Raw genomic sequence first — 19,528 nt, 5'->3', positions numbered from 1 at the left:
CAGCCAGGAGGAGAGGAGAGAAGATCGCAGAAGCACGCAGGATCGCGGGATCGCGGTATCGGGTAAGTATGTTACCGGTTTTATTTATTTTTAAATCTTGCATTCGCCGTATAGGACGCACCCACTTTTCCCCCCCAGTTTTGGGGAAGAAAAAGTGCGTCTTATACGCCGAAAAATACGGTAGGTGTAGTGTCTGTAGTACATGCATTCTGCATTCTCTGACAATGCCTTTCTGGGCACTATCTTCCAGGTTTTGTAAGTGTCATAGTGTAAGCGAACCCAAATTGGTTACATTTATGCTCAGTTATGTTTTGCAGTCCCTCCCAGACCCAATGCTATTGTTTTTCCCACTGGTTGGCCATGTTGTTTTTTTTGCATTTTGCTAACAATCCCAGCAGGATTCTGGGCTTATCTGCTATTCTGACATTCATCCCACAATGTCTTTATCTTGCAGAACTTTAAAGCCAGCACCAGCACTGAGGCTTTGACCAGGAACACAGACTGTTGTTGATGATCTGCTTTTAAGTCGCTGTCACTTGGAAGAATAGGTGAGCAATCCTTTGTCATAGAGTAGTGTCACCTGCAGACCAACCTTGGCAAACAGGTACATATTTTCACACAATCATATTGCAACAACATGGGGCTCTGAAACATTGTATTATAATGCTGCCATCCAATGAATTGTCACAACTGGATCTGTGGAATAACATTTGAGATAATACACTGAATATTCGCTGTGCATGGCCATTGCTCCCTGGGGCTGTGTAAAAATTCCAGGATTGGCTTTTGCAGAGTACTGGGCAGAATTTCCAATGGTACCACCACAGCTTGGGTTTAAGGTTATTAGATGTGATGGCTGCATTCATTTTCTACCTCAAAATCCTGCCAGAAACACACTACTGTCTTGAGGTAACTATACTCTTTGGACTAAACACACAAAACTAAAGCTTGGCTGCAGATGTGGACTTTAATGTGACCTTCCAGGTGAGTGGTTAATGGGAAGGAGGTTGTAAATGGAAGCCCACATCTTATTCCCACTGCAGGTATTCCTTTTTACAGACTGTATTTGTTGTATAAAGTTTCCCAAGCTACAGGATATTGAGATTCCCCTACTGAATAGTTTTTACATCTAGTATTTCTCTGATTAGTGTATTTCAGGAGGGAGCTGTGACCAGAGGTTGCAATTCTCAGCAGACTGGAAAGGAAAAAATATGGAATAACCAAAGGGCCCAGCTTGCTGCCTCCACCATTCGATATCCACCAGGTCCAGACATTCCATATGCCACTCCATATGCACTCATCTGTATATAACTTTTTATTGGTGGTTTCTTTTTCCATAAATAAATATTTTTTTATATTGAAACTGAATATACAGATTGTTTTGTTTCTAGAAATAAATAATCATAGTTTGTCAGATGATTTTGTATTGGAAAAATGCATCACCTTTTTGGTCTGCTCACATTCTCTAATATCATCTAAAGTGTGCAACAGGGACCCATTTGGCTAAACTGCCCAGTCAGTGTGTTTTTTTTTTTTCCTGGAGGGAGAGGCAACAGGACATGAAAAGAGAAGCAGCGCTGAACCACCTAGGCTGTAATACATGAATTTAATTCATGGGCACTGAACATGCCCAACAGAACTGCTTTGAAGGTAAAGCATTGTTTGTGTACTATATACATGATAAATAATGTAACAGTAACAGAAGTTTTGCCTTAATAGAGTTGCTTTAGGCAACAACTCTGTTCTCGTTAGATTCCTTAAAGAAAAACAAAAGACTTATTTAGCCCTTCACTACAGAAACTTGGGTAATTATATTCTGGTGGGGCATTGCGCAGATACAGCTGTCATTTTCCAAGGATAGTCACACAATGAAAACATCTGCCTGGTGGTTTTGTCAAAAAAATGACACAGCCAAAAGCAACTATTCAGAATTTCATCTTCCGTCAAGTGTAATGCAAGAAAATAAAATAACGAAGACAGGTATAAATTATCTAGATACAGGTACTTTATTTACAAATATTTAGATTAATAGCATTTTGTTACATCAAGGGAAAAAGTACAGCAGTCCAGGTTGTTCCTTTAGTCACAGAAACGAACGGATGACCTACTGTAACTAAAGGAGATGTGGGGGAAGGGGGCGCAGCCTGTGTCAACATTCTCAGTGAGTAATTTGTGGTCCCTGCACAGTGATGGCAAACCCACCAACCCGCCAAATAAAAAAGGTGAATGTCTTAGGAGAAACGCAGAAAGAAAAAAAAATAAACAATTAGTTTTTTTAGTTTTTGAATATACAAGAGAACACGGTGACATTCCAGTTTTCTCCTCATCGCTTGTCATTAGTAATAAATCATGCCCAATACATAACCATGCTTTACGACACTGCTGCAACTTGTGTCTTTGTGTGCATGAAACCAGGACGATGGCTGCCTTTTCATCATTATGGGTCTCTATTTTACATAGTGAATGTTCAGAACATTGAAACTATTGAAAAAGTTGCCAACCATTGATTATGTCCCATGTTGGAAATAAAATGCGTTTTTAAAAACCATCCCACTGTAGTGTTTTAAAAATGCACAAAAAGAGTTAAAGTTATTCCTAAAAAGCAGCAGAACTTTAATCTGGACTTCAAAAATATTAAAAAGAAAATAAAGCATATGTGCAATAGTTAAACCAGCCTTCTCATTAAATCTCTATACATCGTAAGGCAGGCGATACACAGCTGTTATATGCAAAAGATCAACTCAAAGAAAAATAAGTCAGCACACTGATCATTCCACAATTGGATTTTCTAAAACCGCTTTGTATAAGCCACAGTGCAAAATAAAGGTTCAAAAGAGGGCAGAGCCAAGCTTTCCCTAAAAGTAATTTACATCTACTGCACTACGCAGGGAGGGATGTGGTCACATACTGTACAAACTGATATTGCCTGGGCACACTAATGCCAGGATTTACTACTGTTTTGTACACAGAACGTTTCTTGTTTATCGGTTACTTTTTTTTTTAATTTATTTTTCCATATTTACGCATTAAATTTGAGGAGTAAAATTTAGAAAAACACAAGGGGAAGCTTATGAGACAAGACAGGGAAAAACAAACACCAGATTAATTTGCTTGTAAAATTAAGACGGAATTCAGTGTAGAAACCCTCCTTCCAGATGAGCAAAATAGTATTTGAAAACAGTAGATGGGTAGAGATTCCCCTTATAGACATTCACAGCAAATGAGCCTATTCTAGAAAAATGAAAGCTAAGACAGACCTGGATAAATCCAGTCCAATTCCAGGGCTTCTACAGAAACTCTGGATTGCCAACATCACAAAGACGAATAAAAGTTCTATATTTATACCATGCAGGAAAGATTGGTTTGTGTGTGTTTATTATTTGACTTGCCTTTGATAACCTGGATACATCTAGTTATGTAGCAGATTAGTACTGTGTTAAACTGTCGCCTCAGCGGAGTCCCCCCACCTTTTCATGAAACCAGTACGATGTACGGGGCAGCAGAAAAAATAAAAAATACTGCTCGAGACAGACGAGGAGGGAAGGTCAGAAGGATTGCGGCTCTCATGGACAGGTCACTAGCAGCCACAGCCTTCTCTTTGCGGTTGGGGTTCGCTGGTTAGCCGGCCTCCTTGAGGTGCTGATGGTTTATGCTGTACACCAGACTCCGCAGCATTCAGGTCTAGGCTTCCATCTTGGATATTTTGGTAAATTTTCTTGGCAGCTTCAAGAAAGGCGTCTTCCACGTTTTCTCCCCTGCAGTAGGAAAAAAAAAATGTGTTCGTGGTTCCAAAAGTATAAGAGTGTCACACACTGCAAACACAAATCTGTTCTGTACTTAACACAGAATTGTCACATGACAAAAAGACTTCAAATGTGGTACAATTGGTTTGGAAAAACAATTTCATCTATGGACACATTCACTTTTATTTAGATGAACTGTGTCAGGTGCAACCCTTCATACAGCTGCTGGATAATGTCCCTGTTCATCTTTCTTTCAATACTAACAGAAAAGGGTACAAAACCACTAAAAGCTACCTTGATTAAAGGCTATTGAGTTATGTTTTTCTTGTAATACCAGGCTTTACTTGAAATGAAAACCTGTACTAGCAAAAAATAAGCAGATTGTCTTTGTTGCTTAAAATCCCTGAGGCCTGGCTGTCTCAACCTTTAATATTCACTGACCAACATCAAAATGCATTGAAGGCCAGACAGTGAAGCATTGAGGCCAGACAGCCAGGCAACCAGTATTACCAGGTCAGCCTACCTTTTGTAAGAATTAATTTCAAAGAGAACAGAACACTTCCTTTACAAAAAAAACAAAAACAAATTGTAGCTAGAATTTGTTCTGTCATTAAGCTGCACGGAGGTTACTAAGGATAACTCTAGCAGAGTAAACTATCAGAAAAATGTGAGGGGGCACTCTGGGCTCAGGGTCTTTCCTGCTAAAAGATAATCCATGGCATGCCACCTAGCACTGCAAAACTTGGATTAGCATCAGAATACTGATTGGGCCCCTCCCTGCTCTCCCTGTCAAGAAACGTGTTTTAGTTAATATATAAATATATATATATATATATATATATATATATATATATATATATATATATATACACACACACACACACACACACACACACACACACGGCAAATAGCTTTGTATCCTCTATACGGCTATGCAGGTTGAAGGGAATTTGTCACTTACGTTTTTGCACTTGCTTCCAAAAACAGGAGACCTGCAATACATAGACGAGACCAACACTGATTAAGTCCAAAGAGAGACATCAAACTTGGATTGCCATAACCAGTATCTGAAATAAGTTTGGATAAATAAAAAGTTTTGAACACATACCGTTCTCCTCTGCAAACTGCTTGGCCTCCTCATATGTGACATCTCGCTGGGCCTCCAGGTCTGCCTTATTGCCTATTAGAATGATTACCTATATAGAGAGGGGCACAACACATTACTGAGGCAAACCAATATCATGACACACAACCTAGTCCCAGCCTGACATCTGACTCCACTGGGACACCCAGTCTAAATCAGACCTCACAAACTCCACTGAGAGACCATACCTAGACCCGGACTAACATAAAGCTTCTGTGTTCAAAGTTCTGTGACTGACATCCAAATTCAACTAGAGACCAACAACTAAGCCCAGTTTCATATCTCAGATATGTTTATTTCCCTACTGGTTGAACTTGATGGACTTATGTCTTTTTTCAACCTTACCCACTATGTAACTGTGTAGGCCTGACCCAGCTCAAAAATTGCACTCAATGTGGAGACTGTGGAAGATTTGTACTATGATGACTGCTGACCAGATAACACTAAGGTACTGTCTAGTAATTTTACACAGCAAAACACCAAAAGTTCACATTTAGAACTATCAGGTGCTTTTGTTCTTTTTTAAATATGAACTAGACTTGAGAGGACAACCCAAAGTAAAAATGTTATGAAGTGTCCCCATCTAGAAAATGTATTGGCACAATAAGGGCAATGAATACAATTTACCGTGTTTGGATTAGTGAGATTCCGTGCATCAGTCAACCAGCTGCTTAAATGGTTGTATGTGCTTCTCCTGGGGAAAAAAAAAGTTATAGTGAATGTTATTCATGATTGTGAATACCTTTTTCTCAATACTGCCGGACTACAGAATTTAATTTGAGATCACAATCCTAAACTCCAATGTTTGTGCAGAAAAATAACTTCCTAACCTTTTATAGGGGTTAGAGCTACACTATATTTTAAGTGTTTTTAAAAACTTTTTTAATCAAGCTATGTGGTAAAGAGGTGGTTTATGAGAAAATGCCCTTAAACTCCTAAAAAAGCTCCATTTATTTCAATAAAGTAATTTGGTGCATTATAACATTTTGAATGTTTTAACAGCGTCCAAATGCTGCAGGTTATGTTCTTTTTGCAGCCCAGTAAGAAAACTCCCGAAAACAGTGTGAAATGGCCCATTGGAATGAATAGAAATTTCAAACATGGCTGGGTGGAAGGAAACAGCTTGAGTACACTTTGCCTTTATATTCACATATTTTTACATTTTAATGCTGTCATTGAGAAAATATATGGGGTCCAACAAGGTATCTTAATTTGATAAACTGGAAAATAAACCAGCATGAGCAACATAATTGGACAAAAGAAGAAAAAATAAAAGGTGTACTTTATTGGGGAGTTAGAACTAGTTACCTTTCTATGACCACTAAATGGAAAAGAAACATTTCCAATGTCTGATTTTTTTCCTTTCATCTTCATACATTTGGACTCCTATACATTATTTTAAAAGAAGATCATAAAAGATGGACAAATGAACAAAGTATTCCAGAGCCAGTCAGGCCAATCTAGATGCTAATAAACATGGTCTTAAGGAAATATAGATAGATCTGCTGTGAGACAAGGATACATGTCAGGCAAAAGATAAATGAACTTAAATTTACAGAGAGCTCAATCTATTGTTACATTGATTATGTAAATGATGGGGTATGAAACAATGTGAGGAAGAACTTGAACCCCCCTCCACAATACTAATGCAAATCCAAAAAAAGATCCTATAGATCAAATCCTTTTTCTGGGCATTCCTTTTTCAAGTATTGTCTCAAAAAGAATTCATCAGTAAAAATGCTGAAAATCTGTCAGCATGGAAAATGATAAAATCCCTTTGAAAGTAAAGTACGTGTTTTGTCCGCTACTTTAAACCTTCAGACTCACAAATGTCAATTCCTGATGGATTTTTTTAAACGTAATCTACAGATAGGCAATCAAAGGCATGTCAGCGCTTTACACATATGATGATAATACACATAATGATGATCAATATGGGACCTTCTTGAGAAAAAAAAAAGAAAAGAAAAGAAAAGAGGTTGTTATATTAGTATGCAGCAAGTATACATAATCAGTAAACATCCCAAAAGGTTCTTCTTAAGTTTGTTCACTTTTTGGGGAATGACCTGAAAATTCCCACATAAAAAGGACATTGATTTGTGACAGTTCAGTACAGTGGGAATCCAGACTTTGAATACATCAGACAATCTGTACACCTGTCAGACAAGGCCGATATTCCAGCATCATGTGTAGGTGTGTTCCAGGATCCCCAGGTTGCAGACAGAAGGGGGAGGGGTAGATGGATAAAAAAACTAAAGCCTTGAGCAAACAGTCTATGCTCCCTGTATGCAGCACAATGTTTCTTTTTTTTCCTGACTGACTGTGCCTTTAGGAACACTACAAGTCCCACGGATTTGTTTTCTCCAACAGAATTTAGTATGACGTATTACGTTCTGTGGAGTGTCCTTGATAAACACCTTACCTAGTTATATCATAGACCATAAGTGCCCCCGCAGCACCTCGGTAGTAGCTTCTGGTGACAGCTCGGAATCGCTCCTGTCCTGCTGTGTCCCAAATCTGCAGCTTAATTTTCTGGCCACTAACTTCAATTATCCGGGTACCAAACTCCACACCAATTGTATGAGGACAGTCTGCCATAACTGAAAAGAGAAAACAGAAAGGTGTGTTTATCCTGCCACCAAAACCTTAACCACACAGAGGGCCATCCTGCTTGACTATGGTACAGAAAACCCAACATCCTAAACAAATCTAGAGTTTGAATAAAAAAATGGACAGCAAGGAAACAATTAAGCATTTTAGATCAAACTAGCAGACTGACTTGCATTGACTACATTCAAATCAATGAAATGTTAATCATTGGATCCACTAACAGGCCACAATCCCTGTAAAATATACTAAAGGCTTTTACTTCTTTCTTGCTACACTCTTGTCTGTCAAAGGCTACAGCTACATTAGCCAGAGGTCACAAAATTTGTAGCACACTAAAATCATTGTGGTTACATTGAGTCAATAAGCAGTTAAAACCCTCTAACAAAAGACTTAGGCACAATATATTATAAAATAAACCTCAGCATTTGGATGAATAACATAAAATTATACTTTTCTGTCCGTGTGCACTTGTCCAGAACTGTGAGCAGAACCTAGTGCTTTGCATGACATTTACAAATAAATCCAGGTTTGCCTGGTGTTTTCTGGCACAACATTACAGCATATCATACAGTATAGATTTACCAGATTACAAAAGCATCACACATCAAACCAATCGCTTGAAGAATGCTACAGTCAAAACAAAATATAATTTCTAATTAACTGCCACATCCAGCACTCTGATTAAATATAGAATATTAATTCTCTGTTCTGAGCCCCTGAATTATAGAATACAAGGAATGCTCCATGCCTAATGGCTTCATAATTGACTACAGTTCTGGCTCTCAGTGTTGGCAAATATGGCCACAGCAGATAAACTAGGCACAGAAAAACACTTACATTTCTTCTCCGTAAACTGGTGCAGCAAACAGGATTTCCCAACTCCCATGTCACCTGCAAAACATAAGCCTTGTTTACCAGAAATGTCACAAAGCTAGAGGTGAACAATATGCAGCAGCCCTGTAAATATTACATGAATTTTCTAAGAGTTACAATAACAATGACACCTTCCTGTCTAACCAGCCATTTATTTCTACGCTGTGTGTGTGTGCCGTCTGTTACTGTACAGTTCACAATTCAGCCCACACATATAACATATGCAGGAAAATATATACACTACTGAATCAAAGCTCAGACACTGGTTACACAAGATACAACATATCCGAACTTCTGCAAAACTAAACAAATAAAAAATGTTTTTCCTCTCTGTTTTATAACATGGAGGAAAGATGCGCTAGTAAAATGTGGAAAACAAAGGTGAGAGAGTTGGGCCATGTACAAATGTCGTGCTCATCTCAGGTGAGAATCTGACATGTGCAGAGGGGTCATCCAAAGCTGTTCGCGAACCTGACACAACCGATCAACAAAAGACCGACCAGGAAGGATGTATTTACAAGTCAAAAAAGAAGAGGAGAACAGGAGGGTGCCACTCCCTTGTCCTCCATAAAACAGAATGGTGCCATTTGTACAATGCTGTTCATTCATCTGTCGCTGGAAACAAACATAAAAGATAGTTTCGAGCAAAGAAAATTTAACATGTATGCAGTTCTAATGATGTTACTACAAAAAAAAAATTACTAAAAATTAAAATGTACCCCCCTCTTTGTGGACACCATTTATTGAAACTCTAAAATGAGGACTGACTGTCATCATACAGCAGCCAATCACCCGAGCCTTAGAGAACAGAAGTCACAAAGTCTAACCTTCTCTGCTGCCTGAACTGTCACCACGACAAGCTCTGAAAGCATGAAGGGGTGAATAAATGGCAAGCTCTGTCCCATACATTCTTCTAGCCAGTTCTCGAAAACAATAGTTTGATCCACTTACCAATGATGATGTATTTGAAGATATATGAGTAATTGTAAGGTGCGGTGGCCATGACGGCACTGTGAGGAAAAAAAGGAAAACAAATTAAAAGGCAGGAAAGATCATCCATCTATCTATGATATAAACAGCACTACCAGACTGAACAAGCACAGTGTTCTCCCCGGCCCCTTTTTGCTAGGCGCACCACCTGGCACTTTTCCGCAATCTCCCGAGTGTTTTTGAGTGGTTTAAAAAAAAAAAAAAAAAAGGTGCTGCACCACCCCCTACTTCTTGATTGCCTGAATAGGCAATCTTGGGCATGCGCAGAAGGAACCCTTTTGCCAAAATGGAAAAAAATTGCTGATCTCAGGCATGCGCAGTTTTTTCTCATCCACGTCACTCAATCTCATGTCTGTGACGAACACAGAGCAAAAATCCAAAGTTGTATTTACCATCAGAATAAAATCTACTGGTCTAAAAAAAATGTTAGGTAAAAAAATGTTTTTGTCAAACACCTACTAACCACTATCACCAAATGCCAATGTGATTTGAAAACACTAAAATCAAGGACAGGCAGATACCTAATGATGGTCATTAGATAAAGGCAATAGCTTGTGCTAGACTATACATGATAAACAGTCACACAGCAGGAACCTGATTTTCCAGTTTGGCTAAGTGATGAAAGTCTGACAGGCTGAAGGGAGAGGAAAGTGCATCAGAGTTTGTACCATGGAAAGGCCAGCAGGAATATTCACAACTGCAAGCAATAAATAAAGCTGCATTTTTAGCAAGCCATATTCCATCTAAGATCTTGGACAATGATATCAAGTGCAGTAGCCCATAGCAACTGATCAAATCCTAAAGTCCATTTGTTGCTTTTGATTGTGGCATTTATTGTCTTCATAAAAAGAGATAGATGCAGAAAAAAAAGCCAACAAGCAATTGGGGGTGTTTACTATGGGCAATGTAAATGTTGGCTGTACGTTGATTTGATGGGAAGGGGAGGACTGGGAACCTAAACAGCTCTGCAAGAGGATACCACAGAATGATGATCTATAGCTCTCTGACATTATAAACTTTATATTACACATATTCCTGCAACTTAGATACACGGACTGTTAAATCAGATGTTCTGTCCCATCTAAAAAGAGTGTGATAGCCAACATTTAAAGTAAGAAGTCAACAAAATAAAGAAAATGGATACCCAGAACAACAACTATAAAACCCAGATTCAGCCTAATATATATATCCAGATCCTCCAAAAGAGTCTAGAATCTGGCCTCAGTTACGTCCCGTCAGAAACAGAATAATTCTGCAAATGTTGAGACATTTTCCTTCTCCCTTGCTTTTATCCAGCTTACCAGACCCCTATCCTTGCTTTGTTTTGTGCAGGATGAAAGGTTTTAGCCTTTGGATGACTAAATGCGACCTTGATAACAACTTGGGTACAGAGAAGATGAATGCTAGAAGTGTAGAAGCACTGGAAATCCTCAAGAATATTGCAGTATTTAACTCCTAACTCCTGCCTAAAACTTTTTTTTTGGATAAAGCAAAGTAGATTAGAAATTCTTCCCAATACATCCTGGGAAAAAGAATCAGGAGACTAGATTGTCACTGGGACAAGGCATGGACAGCAATTAAAACATTGTGCTACGTTTTAACTCTACCTCAGCCTACTAAAAATGGGGGGTTGTGCCTGCATTGAAGAGATTTTCCATGACTTCCCGTCATAATAGAGTACTGGTAGAAGGGCATTTTAGGTTGTAACCTTTACCTACTCTATTGAAAACACTGGAGAAAGAGATATATTCAGTTACTGGAGACTCTATACCAGGGGTCGGCAAACTCCGTCCTTTGGGCCAGACACACCCTAGCCAGTAGTTTGTTCCAGCCTAACACCCCCTGGCCAATCTGGCCTAATGCCAGGCGGCCCTGGAGCCGCGGGTTGCTGGTCGGATCTGCCAGGTGGCGTTAGGAACTACCAGAGCCAAAAAGGCTGGAGCTCCAGTGCCGCCTCCTTGCAATTTCTCCCCTATTTAAATAGGGAACACTCCCTGAAGGGAAATCCCTCTCCTCTGCAATGCATACAGAGGAGAGGGATTTCACTTCAGGAGGTGTTCCCTGGTGGTGGGCGGAGCCATTAGGGCGGGAATCTGAGTCCAGCCTATAGTACTCCCCCCCACCACTGAAATGGCCTAGTGGCCATAAAAGTTTGCCTACCCCTGTTCTAAATGTAATGGGAGGTCGGAGTTCAAGAAGAAATTGCATTATTACCTTTTAAATGACGTGCAACAAAGATGATCAGCAGTCACAGGCGTCCACTACAAGTCCCTGGAGGAGAAAAGAGGACAAAAATTACTGAAGTCATCCAGATAACCAGATGGCAGAATGTCTGCAATTTTCATCAACTTCTTTATATCATTAAGCACATCAGTTTTGAGCATGTTAACTAAAGATGAGAGCGGAAAAAAACTAAAAAGGTGAGCACAGATCTTATATATGGAAATAATGATTTGAGGTTGTGTCATAACCACACATGCAATAATCTGTGAACTGCATACAAGCTGAGTGGGCTTGTACAATATAAAATAGGCAAAACATCCATTTCCACACATTTATGTTGGTGTTTTCAGTTTGAGATAGAGGAATATTTTATTACCCCACCGAGCAGGTCATTTGTCTGGATTTAGATATCTAAAATTTATTTTACAGTATAATAATAGTAGGAGTATAAAAAAAGTTGGAAGCACAAAATCATGTCAAAATAATTTTTTTTTTAATTTTTAAAAATTAAAAAAATAAATAAATTATATTCTCATACTATTATATTATACTCTAAAATAAATGTTCATGAAGGACAATGTACTGCTTTTACACGTATAAATCCACTATATTGCATTCAATACAGTTATTTTGTATTGAATGCAATACAAATGGATTTTGAATTTCCCGCCCCACCCCGGCGGCAACTAACACACACACACACACACACACACACACACAGACATCACCAGGAACTCCCCGGTGACTCATCGGGTGCAGAAGACCCCAAAGAAGAAAGAAGATGCAAAGAAAGAGAGAAGACACAAAAGACGATGCAGGATGCCGGTGGATCAGGTAGGACTCTATTTACTATTTTTTCCATAGGTTTACTCACCCCGAGTGTGACTTGGCATTACCACTTTTAGTTTTTTTTTGGTACCCAGAGTCACACTCCGGGTTACCGCTCAGGGGGTTAAAGATGTTCCAGGATAAATGAGGGATCACAATCTTCTATGCACATTTACAGTGAGGTCACTGCACAGTGACTCACCTAATACATGACAAGCGCAGTACAATGTACACAGCCATAAACACAATAATAAAACCGGCACATCAGTACATGGAAGCAGCAGGGACCAAGCTTAACCCAGGCCTTTTGGACAGCTGTTTAAAAAACATTCTGGCCGCAACAAATTGTGGTAGAATATACAGTTGGCATTGAAAAATTAGCACATTTTCAAACTAGGGTTCAGGCCACTTTGTAGTCACATCTCTGTATCTATAGGAAGAGCCTCCCTTTGTTGACAGCTGGACATTAAAAAAACAATTCATTGGACAAGATGTTCAAACAATCATAAAGTTAGATGACTGGAAAATGTAAATCTCATAAAAGTAGTTCCAATTCTCTCTCTCTAATTTATATATATATATCTATCCTCATCTGACCACATCTGCAGCAAGAGGAAGGGCACCAAATTACCCTTTCAACTTTAACAGGCCAGCGCTCACTTTGTTTCCTTTATCTGTAACAGGAGAGAGCTGGCCCTGTATAAACCTGTAAAAAGAGAGAAGTCACCATAGCAGTGCCCCTCCATGGGTAACTGGACGGAGTGCACCAAATACATACATTTTTATACAATGGAAATTGCTTTGCACACTCTAGTATTAAAGATTATGTTTATAAAAGGCAAAGCTAACAGAAGGCACTGAGATCTGTACAGCCAGAGCCCTGTACTAATGAGCACCATGAGCACAAAACCAGCAGAAAGTGGAGGATGGCAGAAGAGGGACAATCACCATGAGGAGGGAACAGATAATCGGAATTATTCACCCACAACAGTCATTAAATACAAGCAATCATCCATGTTTCCTCACTTTTGTGAATTTACAGTACCCTGGATGTATAAAGGCCTCCAATGAACAGGGATGCACTGGTCCTTGCCGTGCAAAGCTGACAATTCAGAACTGTAACAGACAGGAAGTAGCAATGGTAAAGTAAAGTTAGAATATGACCCCCCCACCCCCAATCCTTTCCAAGGAAATGCTGTGTCTGCTTTTATCAGTGCAGTAACCACAGAATGCACATCTGTGCCTTATGTCAGCAAGTCACATGTCTGCTGGTCACATGATCAGCCAGCCCAGGAATGCTGGGAGGGGCTCACAGGCAGCAAAGGGCTCAGGCCTGAGCAGACTTTATGTTCTTTATTTCTGTAGGTCTAGTAATAGCTGGGGATTAGGCAGTGTACAAAGGAGCAGAATGACCCATTGGGAACACCAATCAGATTGCACTGGGTTGATGAAGATGATTGGGAAGCATTGGGAAGATGAATGCGTGTAACGTGTTGCTTTTTGAGAACACCAGTGCAGTGGCTGGTATGTTTTCTATAGCCACCTCTTTCTACATATCATTTACAGCGTTAGGTATGAGATGGAAGAACATCTGATTGGTTATAATATTGGTATTATTATTGTTAACCTGTGCAAAAGGTTAATATTGAAATTTAACTCTACAAATAGAAAAGGGGTATATTATTTTTTTCTTTAATAAAGTTAAAAAAAAATGTTATGCCCCTTTCTCTATTATAAGCTTGTTCCAGATTGAATGTGAAGCAAAACCTCTGTTTCCATATGAAAATGTTTTATAGCTAATGAGAAGGAAATTTTCCTCAATTTTTTCCATAAATTTCAAGGTTGGCCCGCGACTTTGTTGAAGATTTTAATTTTGGCCCTCTGTGAATTTGAGTTTGACACCCCTGGGTTATATGATGCCAAAAGACAGAGGTCTTTACATATATTCACATTTCATATCAATCATACCCTATGGGGTATGATAAGGCAAAAGCCTTCCCTGGACACCTACATCAAACTACATGAACAAAGCCTTAACAAGAACATCAAACTCCTCCTAACACCACATCTTATCTCTGCACACAACATTACAGTGGTTGTAATGAGCACTGATTGCTGTGTCATCTCTGCAAAACAAGCTAAAATTATCAATGGATAGAAAAAAACAATAAAAAAAGGCTCAAAAAAGTGTTACATATGCATAGTCCTGGTGTATAGGAAACCTGTCCTAAAGAAAAGGGATTGTAGACAGGTATGAATCAAATTAAAGTGAATTCATGGGCCAATAAACTGTATTATGGTGCCTGGGATGATCTGCTTTACTGACAACAGAGAAGACCTTGCAAAACCCCAGCACTTATCTACATAAAGGTGCACTGGCAACCCAGCAATATATATCTAAAACATCCCCCTCAGCCTTTTAAACAAGGGGGAAATCACATTCAGACATTTGGGGAACTCTTGACAATAAATACTATACACACAACTCATTTTATTGTGGTGGTCGGTAGAAAGAATGTCGCTTACAGTGCTGGTCAGTGGGAATAATGTCATCCTTACAGATAGCCAATAAGATCATTGGCGTGACAAACTGACCTGAGAGGCACAACTTGCTCATGAAAATTCTAGCAACCTCTTAAGGAGTCCTGGATGAGAAGCACTGCTCTAAAATAATTTGTGTATGTTTCAGCACCAAACAAGCATTGTGAAGCAAGAAAAGTCTGGTGGAAATTTTTCAGCATGCTGGTGAACTGGTACAGCATGTTGGTAGAGGCAGAGCCTAAACGATCATTTAACAAGACGACCTTCTCTTGTCACATAAATAAAAAAAAAAAAAAAAGAATAGTACAAGGTCTGGCAGCTCCGGGTCTTCAATCATTTCAGCAAATCATCATGTATGCCAGGAATTCCCATGAAGGGTGCTTGGTCACAGATGGGCACACAGTAGTTGAAGGTTTCATACAGCACAGCAGGGACAAAACATGGATGGACAATTGTGTGAACCATTACCAGTAAACCTGCCATGGAAGCAAGAAAATTTGGCAGCTTGCAAGAAACAAAAACTTTGGAGGCACTGTTGCCATGCAGAGACTGGTGACATATTTACATTACCTTCAAAATGCCAAAATCTGAAGGTATGATGGGCATACATGAGCGCTGTGCTGCTCCTAAGCTTGCCTGCCACAAATGATCTCTATTTTGGGGCTATTGGGGTTAACAAATACTACACACCGGGAAAGAAGGGTTACTTTCTCATTTACAGCAAGTGAAAACATTTCAAACTTTTACATGCTGCAAACAAAGGGACTCCAATTCCGACTTCCTCCAGGAAATTCTGCAAACTCTGCTGTCTCTGGCTTCCATGTTTGTGGAGTCATAAACCAAGAACAAGCATGCAGAAAGTGAAACCAGGACACCCTAAACCACATCTTTGAGTGGCTTCAAGTATTCTGGAAGCAGCCAGTCCAAACTACTATTCATCAGGGGATAAAAAGGAACATGTCCGAGAAGTCATTTTATAGGTGCAATGCTGAACTTTCAGCCTGAATTCCTCCAGCAAGCACCAATCTGCATTATTCACGGTACAATAAAATGACAGCACCACCGATAGAGATATTTATTTCTACATAATTGGCAGTGTAACACAGTACAGCTAAACCATACCACAGCAACTTTGAGTTACTGACCTGGAACAAGCATGCTGCAAATAGGTCAGAACTCCTGAATTCAGAACAACCATTCAACTGGACAGAAAAAACTACCTCCATGTTCTATCAGCAAGGTATTCCTTTAAAGAATCCCCACTAATTGCTGGGTAATCAATAAGAGTGTATTGAGTGCATCCAGTAACCAGAGCAAGAAAACTTCATCCCCATCAACCACACACTCCTTAGAAGAGATCATACACATTAGCAGCCCGGGCATGTAAACATGGTAGAGGTGTATGGGGTAAATTGGTACCTGATAATACCAGGATAATACAGGTTTCAGGGACCCTCAGCAGTAAATGCTACTAAAGCATACAAAATAACTACCTACACCTGTATGTACTGGGCCCCAGCAGTCACCCTCCACAATTGTACATGGCAACCTGAGCAAGTAACACTGCACAAGGACCACAACCCTCTCCATATATACATTTGCAGACAATAAACAGACCTATCAAGAAAGATATTCCTGTAAATCGTGCATTTTCCTTAACAAATGATCTATAATTCTCTATCACCAAAGAGAACTTACAGAATTACAGATTTACAAAGACAATAAACCCCCAAAACAGCAGGGTGAAAGGTAGAAAAATGTTAGGTAATATCACACCAGATGACGACCAGAACCATCTCCCACCACTGATCCATGGGAAATAAATTTGCTGCAATGGCCAGAATCTTGTCAGAAAACAGAGCTGGCCGGTTTTACTTTGCTCTTTAAATCTCCAAGCGATGATTGAATACAAGCACATTTGGCCCACAGGGGCTCTGACAAACCTGCATACAGGAAGGTTGCATTCCTTGTCCTCATATTGTTGGCTCTAGATGCAGCAAGGAGCACAGGAAAGGGTTAACAAGCAGCATAGAAGCCAGGAAATCTCACACAGGCCTGTTCTGGGGATAAATAAAGGTGGAGAAAGCTCCACTGGCAACACTGGAGGATAAACAAGAGGCAGATAGCACATCTAGAATCTGCACTTCCCCCTAGTTTCCTGCTACAGACCCCCCCCCCCCCCAATATGGGGGGTACAAGTGACAACCCCAGGCCAAGGGATCACATGATGGGCAAGCAAAGTTAACTCCTTGTCTTCCAGATGAAAAAAAATACAACAAAAGAGTAAGGGTGTAGCTGTGCAACCCCACCCACTGACGGGTGATGCAATGTGTCACCCAGCATCTGCACACAAAGGATGGAGGGACAAGTCGGGTGGTTTGGGGTAAGAAATGGATGGGAGCAATTCAGATTTCAGTGTCACAGGTAGTGATTTGCAGCCCCAGAGATGGTTTAGTGTGACATGTAGGTGGATATATTATTTTTATAAACAGGATTTATATAGCACCAACATATAATGCTGCACTGTACATTATATATGTAACACTAAGGCAAGTGATATACAGCCCCATACATGTGACACTATGGAGGGGTTAAGACAAACCCAGGTGGGGTTGGATGTAATATATGGGGGGGGGGGGGGTTAGTGCAATACCAGGGGGTATTTATGTGACCAAAGGATGGTGATAGCCCCAGGACTGGGTTCATTGTTATACATGGTGGGTATATATGTGACACCAAGATGAATATAGGACCCTATAGGAAATAGTCAGGGGTAAAATGTGATGCTGGGACAGCCATATTGGACCCCAGGAAGGAGGAGTATATACAAGACATTGGGCCAGGCATTCCTTCCCAATGGGTGGCATTGAGGCAGGCACACAGGAAGGGGGAGGAGGAGGGGTATATAGGTGGCATTGGGGCAGGCACACAGTAAGGAGGAGGAGGAGGGGTACATAGGTGGCATTGGGGCAAGCACACAGGAAGGGGGAGGGGTATATAGGTGGCACTGGGGCAGGCACACAGGAAGGAGGAGGAGGAGTATAAAGGTGGCACTGGGGCAGACACACAGGAAGGGGTATGGGGTATATAGGTGGCATGGGGTTATTCGAAGTCCAGGACTGGTTGGTTACCATGGCAATAAAGGAATGTGCTGGGGTCCCCCGGCTGTCATGTGAGGGTTGTAGGGTCGATGACATGCAGTGCAGTAACACAATGGACTGCTACAGCCCTTCCTCTCAGGGTCATACACCGATATGGGAGGAATCGTCCAGGGTGTAGTATGGGGTGACAGGGCTGGACAAACCTGTCATAACTGGGGTGTAACACGGGAAGTGACAGGCCCATAAAGGGTGGCATAATGGGGATAAGTATTGAAGGGGGGAGATTGACACACCGATGTCAGGGCTGGATTCCAACTGCAGTGACCCGAAAAGTACGGAGTGTAAACGGTGACACGGTTTTGTGCGAACACGAGGAAATATCAGTGATTCGGGTCTTACCTGTTTGAGAGGCGGCCCCTTCTCTTCCTCCTTTGGCCGGGTGTGTGCGGCGGGCGTCAGGGTTCCGCTCTCTCTCCAAGATGGCGGCGGCGCTTGCACGGGGTTTCCCGGCGCGCTCCCAGCGACACAGAGGGGTGGGCGGAGCCGACGGGGACGAGCGCTAGCTGCAACGGGAGGGGCCACGAGCGCGAGCACAAAGTCACATGCGCAGAGGGGGGAAAGAGAGCGGAACTTGAGTTGTGTTCATTTCCCCAGCAACTAATCCGCCCACTTCTCCTTCGTTGTTCAGTAAAAGCTGAAATCTTATTGGTTGTTAGGGGTGATGTTGTCATTGATCGGTCAGGTGGTAGCTTTCCTATTGTCATGGCGCCACAGCTGATTGCTCCTTACGGAGCTGAGAGAGGGCGGGGCTTCTGAAAAGGAGGATAGGAAGTGAAGGATGGCTCGCTGTCCAATAACATGTAGACACACAGCAGGACAGATGGGTAGGAAATGGCTTTATTGGTTGGGGTTAATACCGTGTTTCCCCGAAAATAATAAATAAGCATTAGGGCTTATTTTCAGGGGATGTTTTTTTTTTTTAATCTGTTTATTTATGTACAAAAAATCTGTATTCATGTACAAAAATCTATTTTTATTCAAATATAGTCATGTCATCTTCTTCTGGAACATCATCATAACTCTCCAAATCCTGAATTCCAGCCTGAATTTCATTTAACTTAATTTCCTGTAGAACCATTGGCCCCAATCTCTCATGTCTCCTGCAATGAGCACTTCTTGTCCATGTAGCCTGCTTGTAGTGCATTGGCAACTCAGCTGCCAGTGATTATTTCCCATGAATTCTTCATCCAAGTCACAACCTCTTGCAGGCCAGGCTTTATAAAGTTTTCACGCTGATTTCTCTCCATTCTATTTTCAATGTAGTCATTGATTTTCCTGTGCAAATAGTCATTGAATGGCTTGTTTTTTTGCAATATCAAGAGTCTGGAGATAGGCAGTCATTCCAGCAGGAATCATTATTTGATCTATTCCTCTCTGTTTGGCCCGGTGAGTGCTGGCTGAATCTCAGACTAGCA

At 40.7% G+C, this 19,528-nt stretch overlaps 2 protein-coding genes across 7 annotated transcripts in view; one reads left to right on the top strand and one right to left on the bottom strand.

Annotated features, from left to right (window-relative positions):
• CNTRL (centriolin) overlaps positions 1–1,368 on the top strand; it is a 61,315-nt gene extending 59,947 nt beyond the window's left edge. For all 6 annotated transcript variants that reach the window (XM_072431931.1, XM_072431934.1, XM_072431933.1 and 3 more), the window contains 2 exons: positions 455–548; positions 1,149–1,368. In XM_072431931.1, the coding sequence (XP_072288032.1) occupies positions 455–511 (57 nt within the window). In that variant the 3' untranslated portion in view covers positions 512–548; positions 1,149–1,368. The remainder of the gene's footprint in view (positions 1–454; positions 549–1,148) is intronic.
• Positions 1,369–1,983: 615 nt separating this feature from the next.
• On the bottom strand, positions 1,984–18,605 carry RAB14 (RAB14, member RAS oncogene family). Its single transcript, XM_072431937.1, has 9 exons — positions 18,453–18,605; positions 11,575–11,631; positions 9,322–9,380; positions 8,335–8,388; positions 7,310–7,487; positions 5,515–5,581; positions 4,852–4,939; positions 4,705–4,735; positions 1,984–3,755 (listed from the first exon to the last, which is right to left on the bottom strand). The coding sequence occupies exons 3-9, from the start codon at positions 9,371–9,373 to the stop codon at positions 3,578–3,580; spliced, it is 648 nt and encodes a 215-aa protein (XP_072288038.1). The 5' UTR covers positions 9,374–9,380; positions 11,575–11,631; positions 18,453–18,605; the 3' UTR covers positions 1,984–3,577.
• Positions 18,606–19,528: the final 923 nt, after the last annotated feature.

This window comes from Pyxicephalus adspersus, chromosome Z (genome assembly GCF_032062135.1).
Source record: "Pyxicephalus adspersus chromosome Z, UCB_Pads_2.0, whole genome shotgun sequence".
Classification (NCBI taxonomy): domain Eukaryota; kingdom Metazoa; phylum Chordata; class Amphibia; order Anura; family Pyxicephalidae; genus Pyxicephalus; species Pyxicephalus adspersus.
The sequence above is the reverse complement of the archived record's forward strand: the minus strand, read 5'-3'. Positions and strand labels throughout refer to the sequence as shown.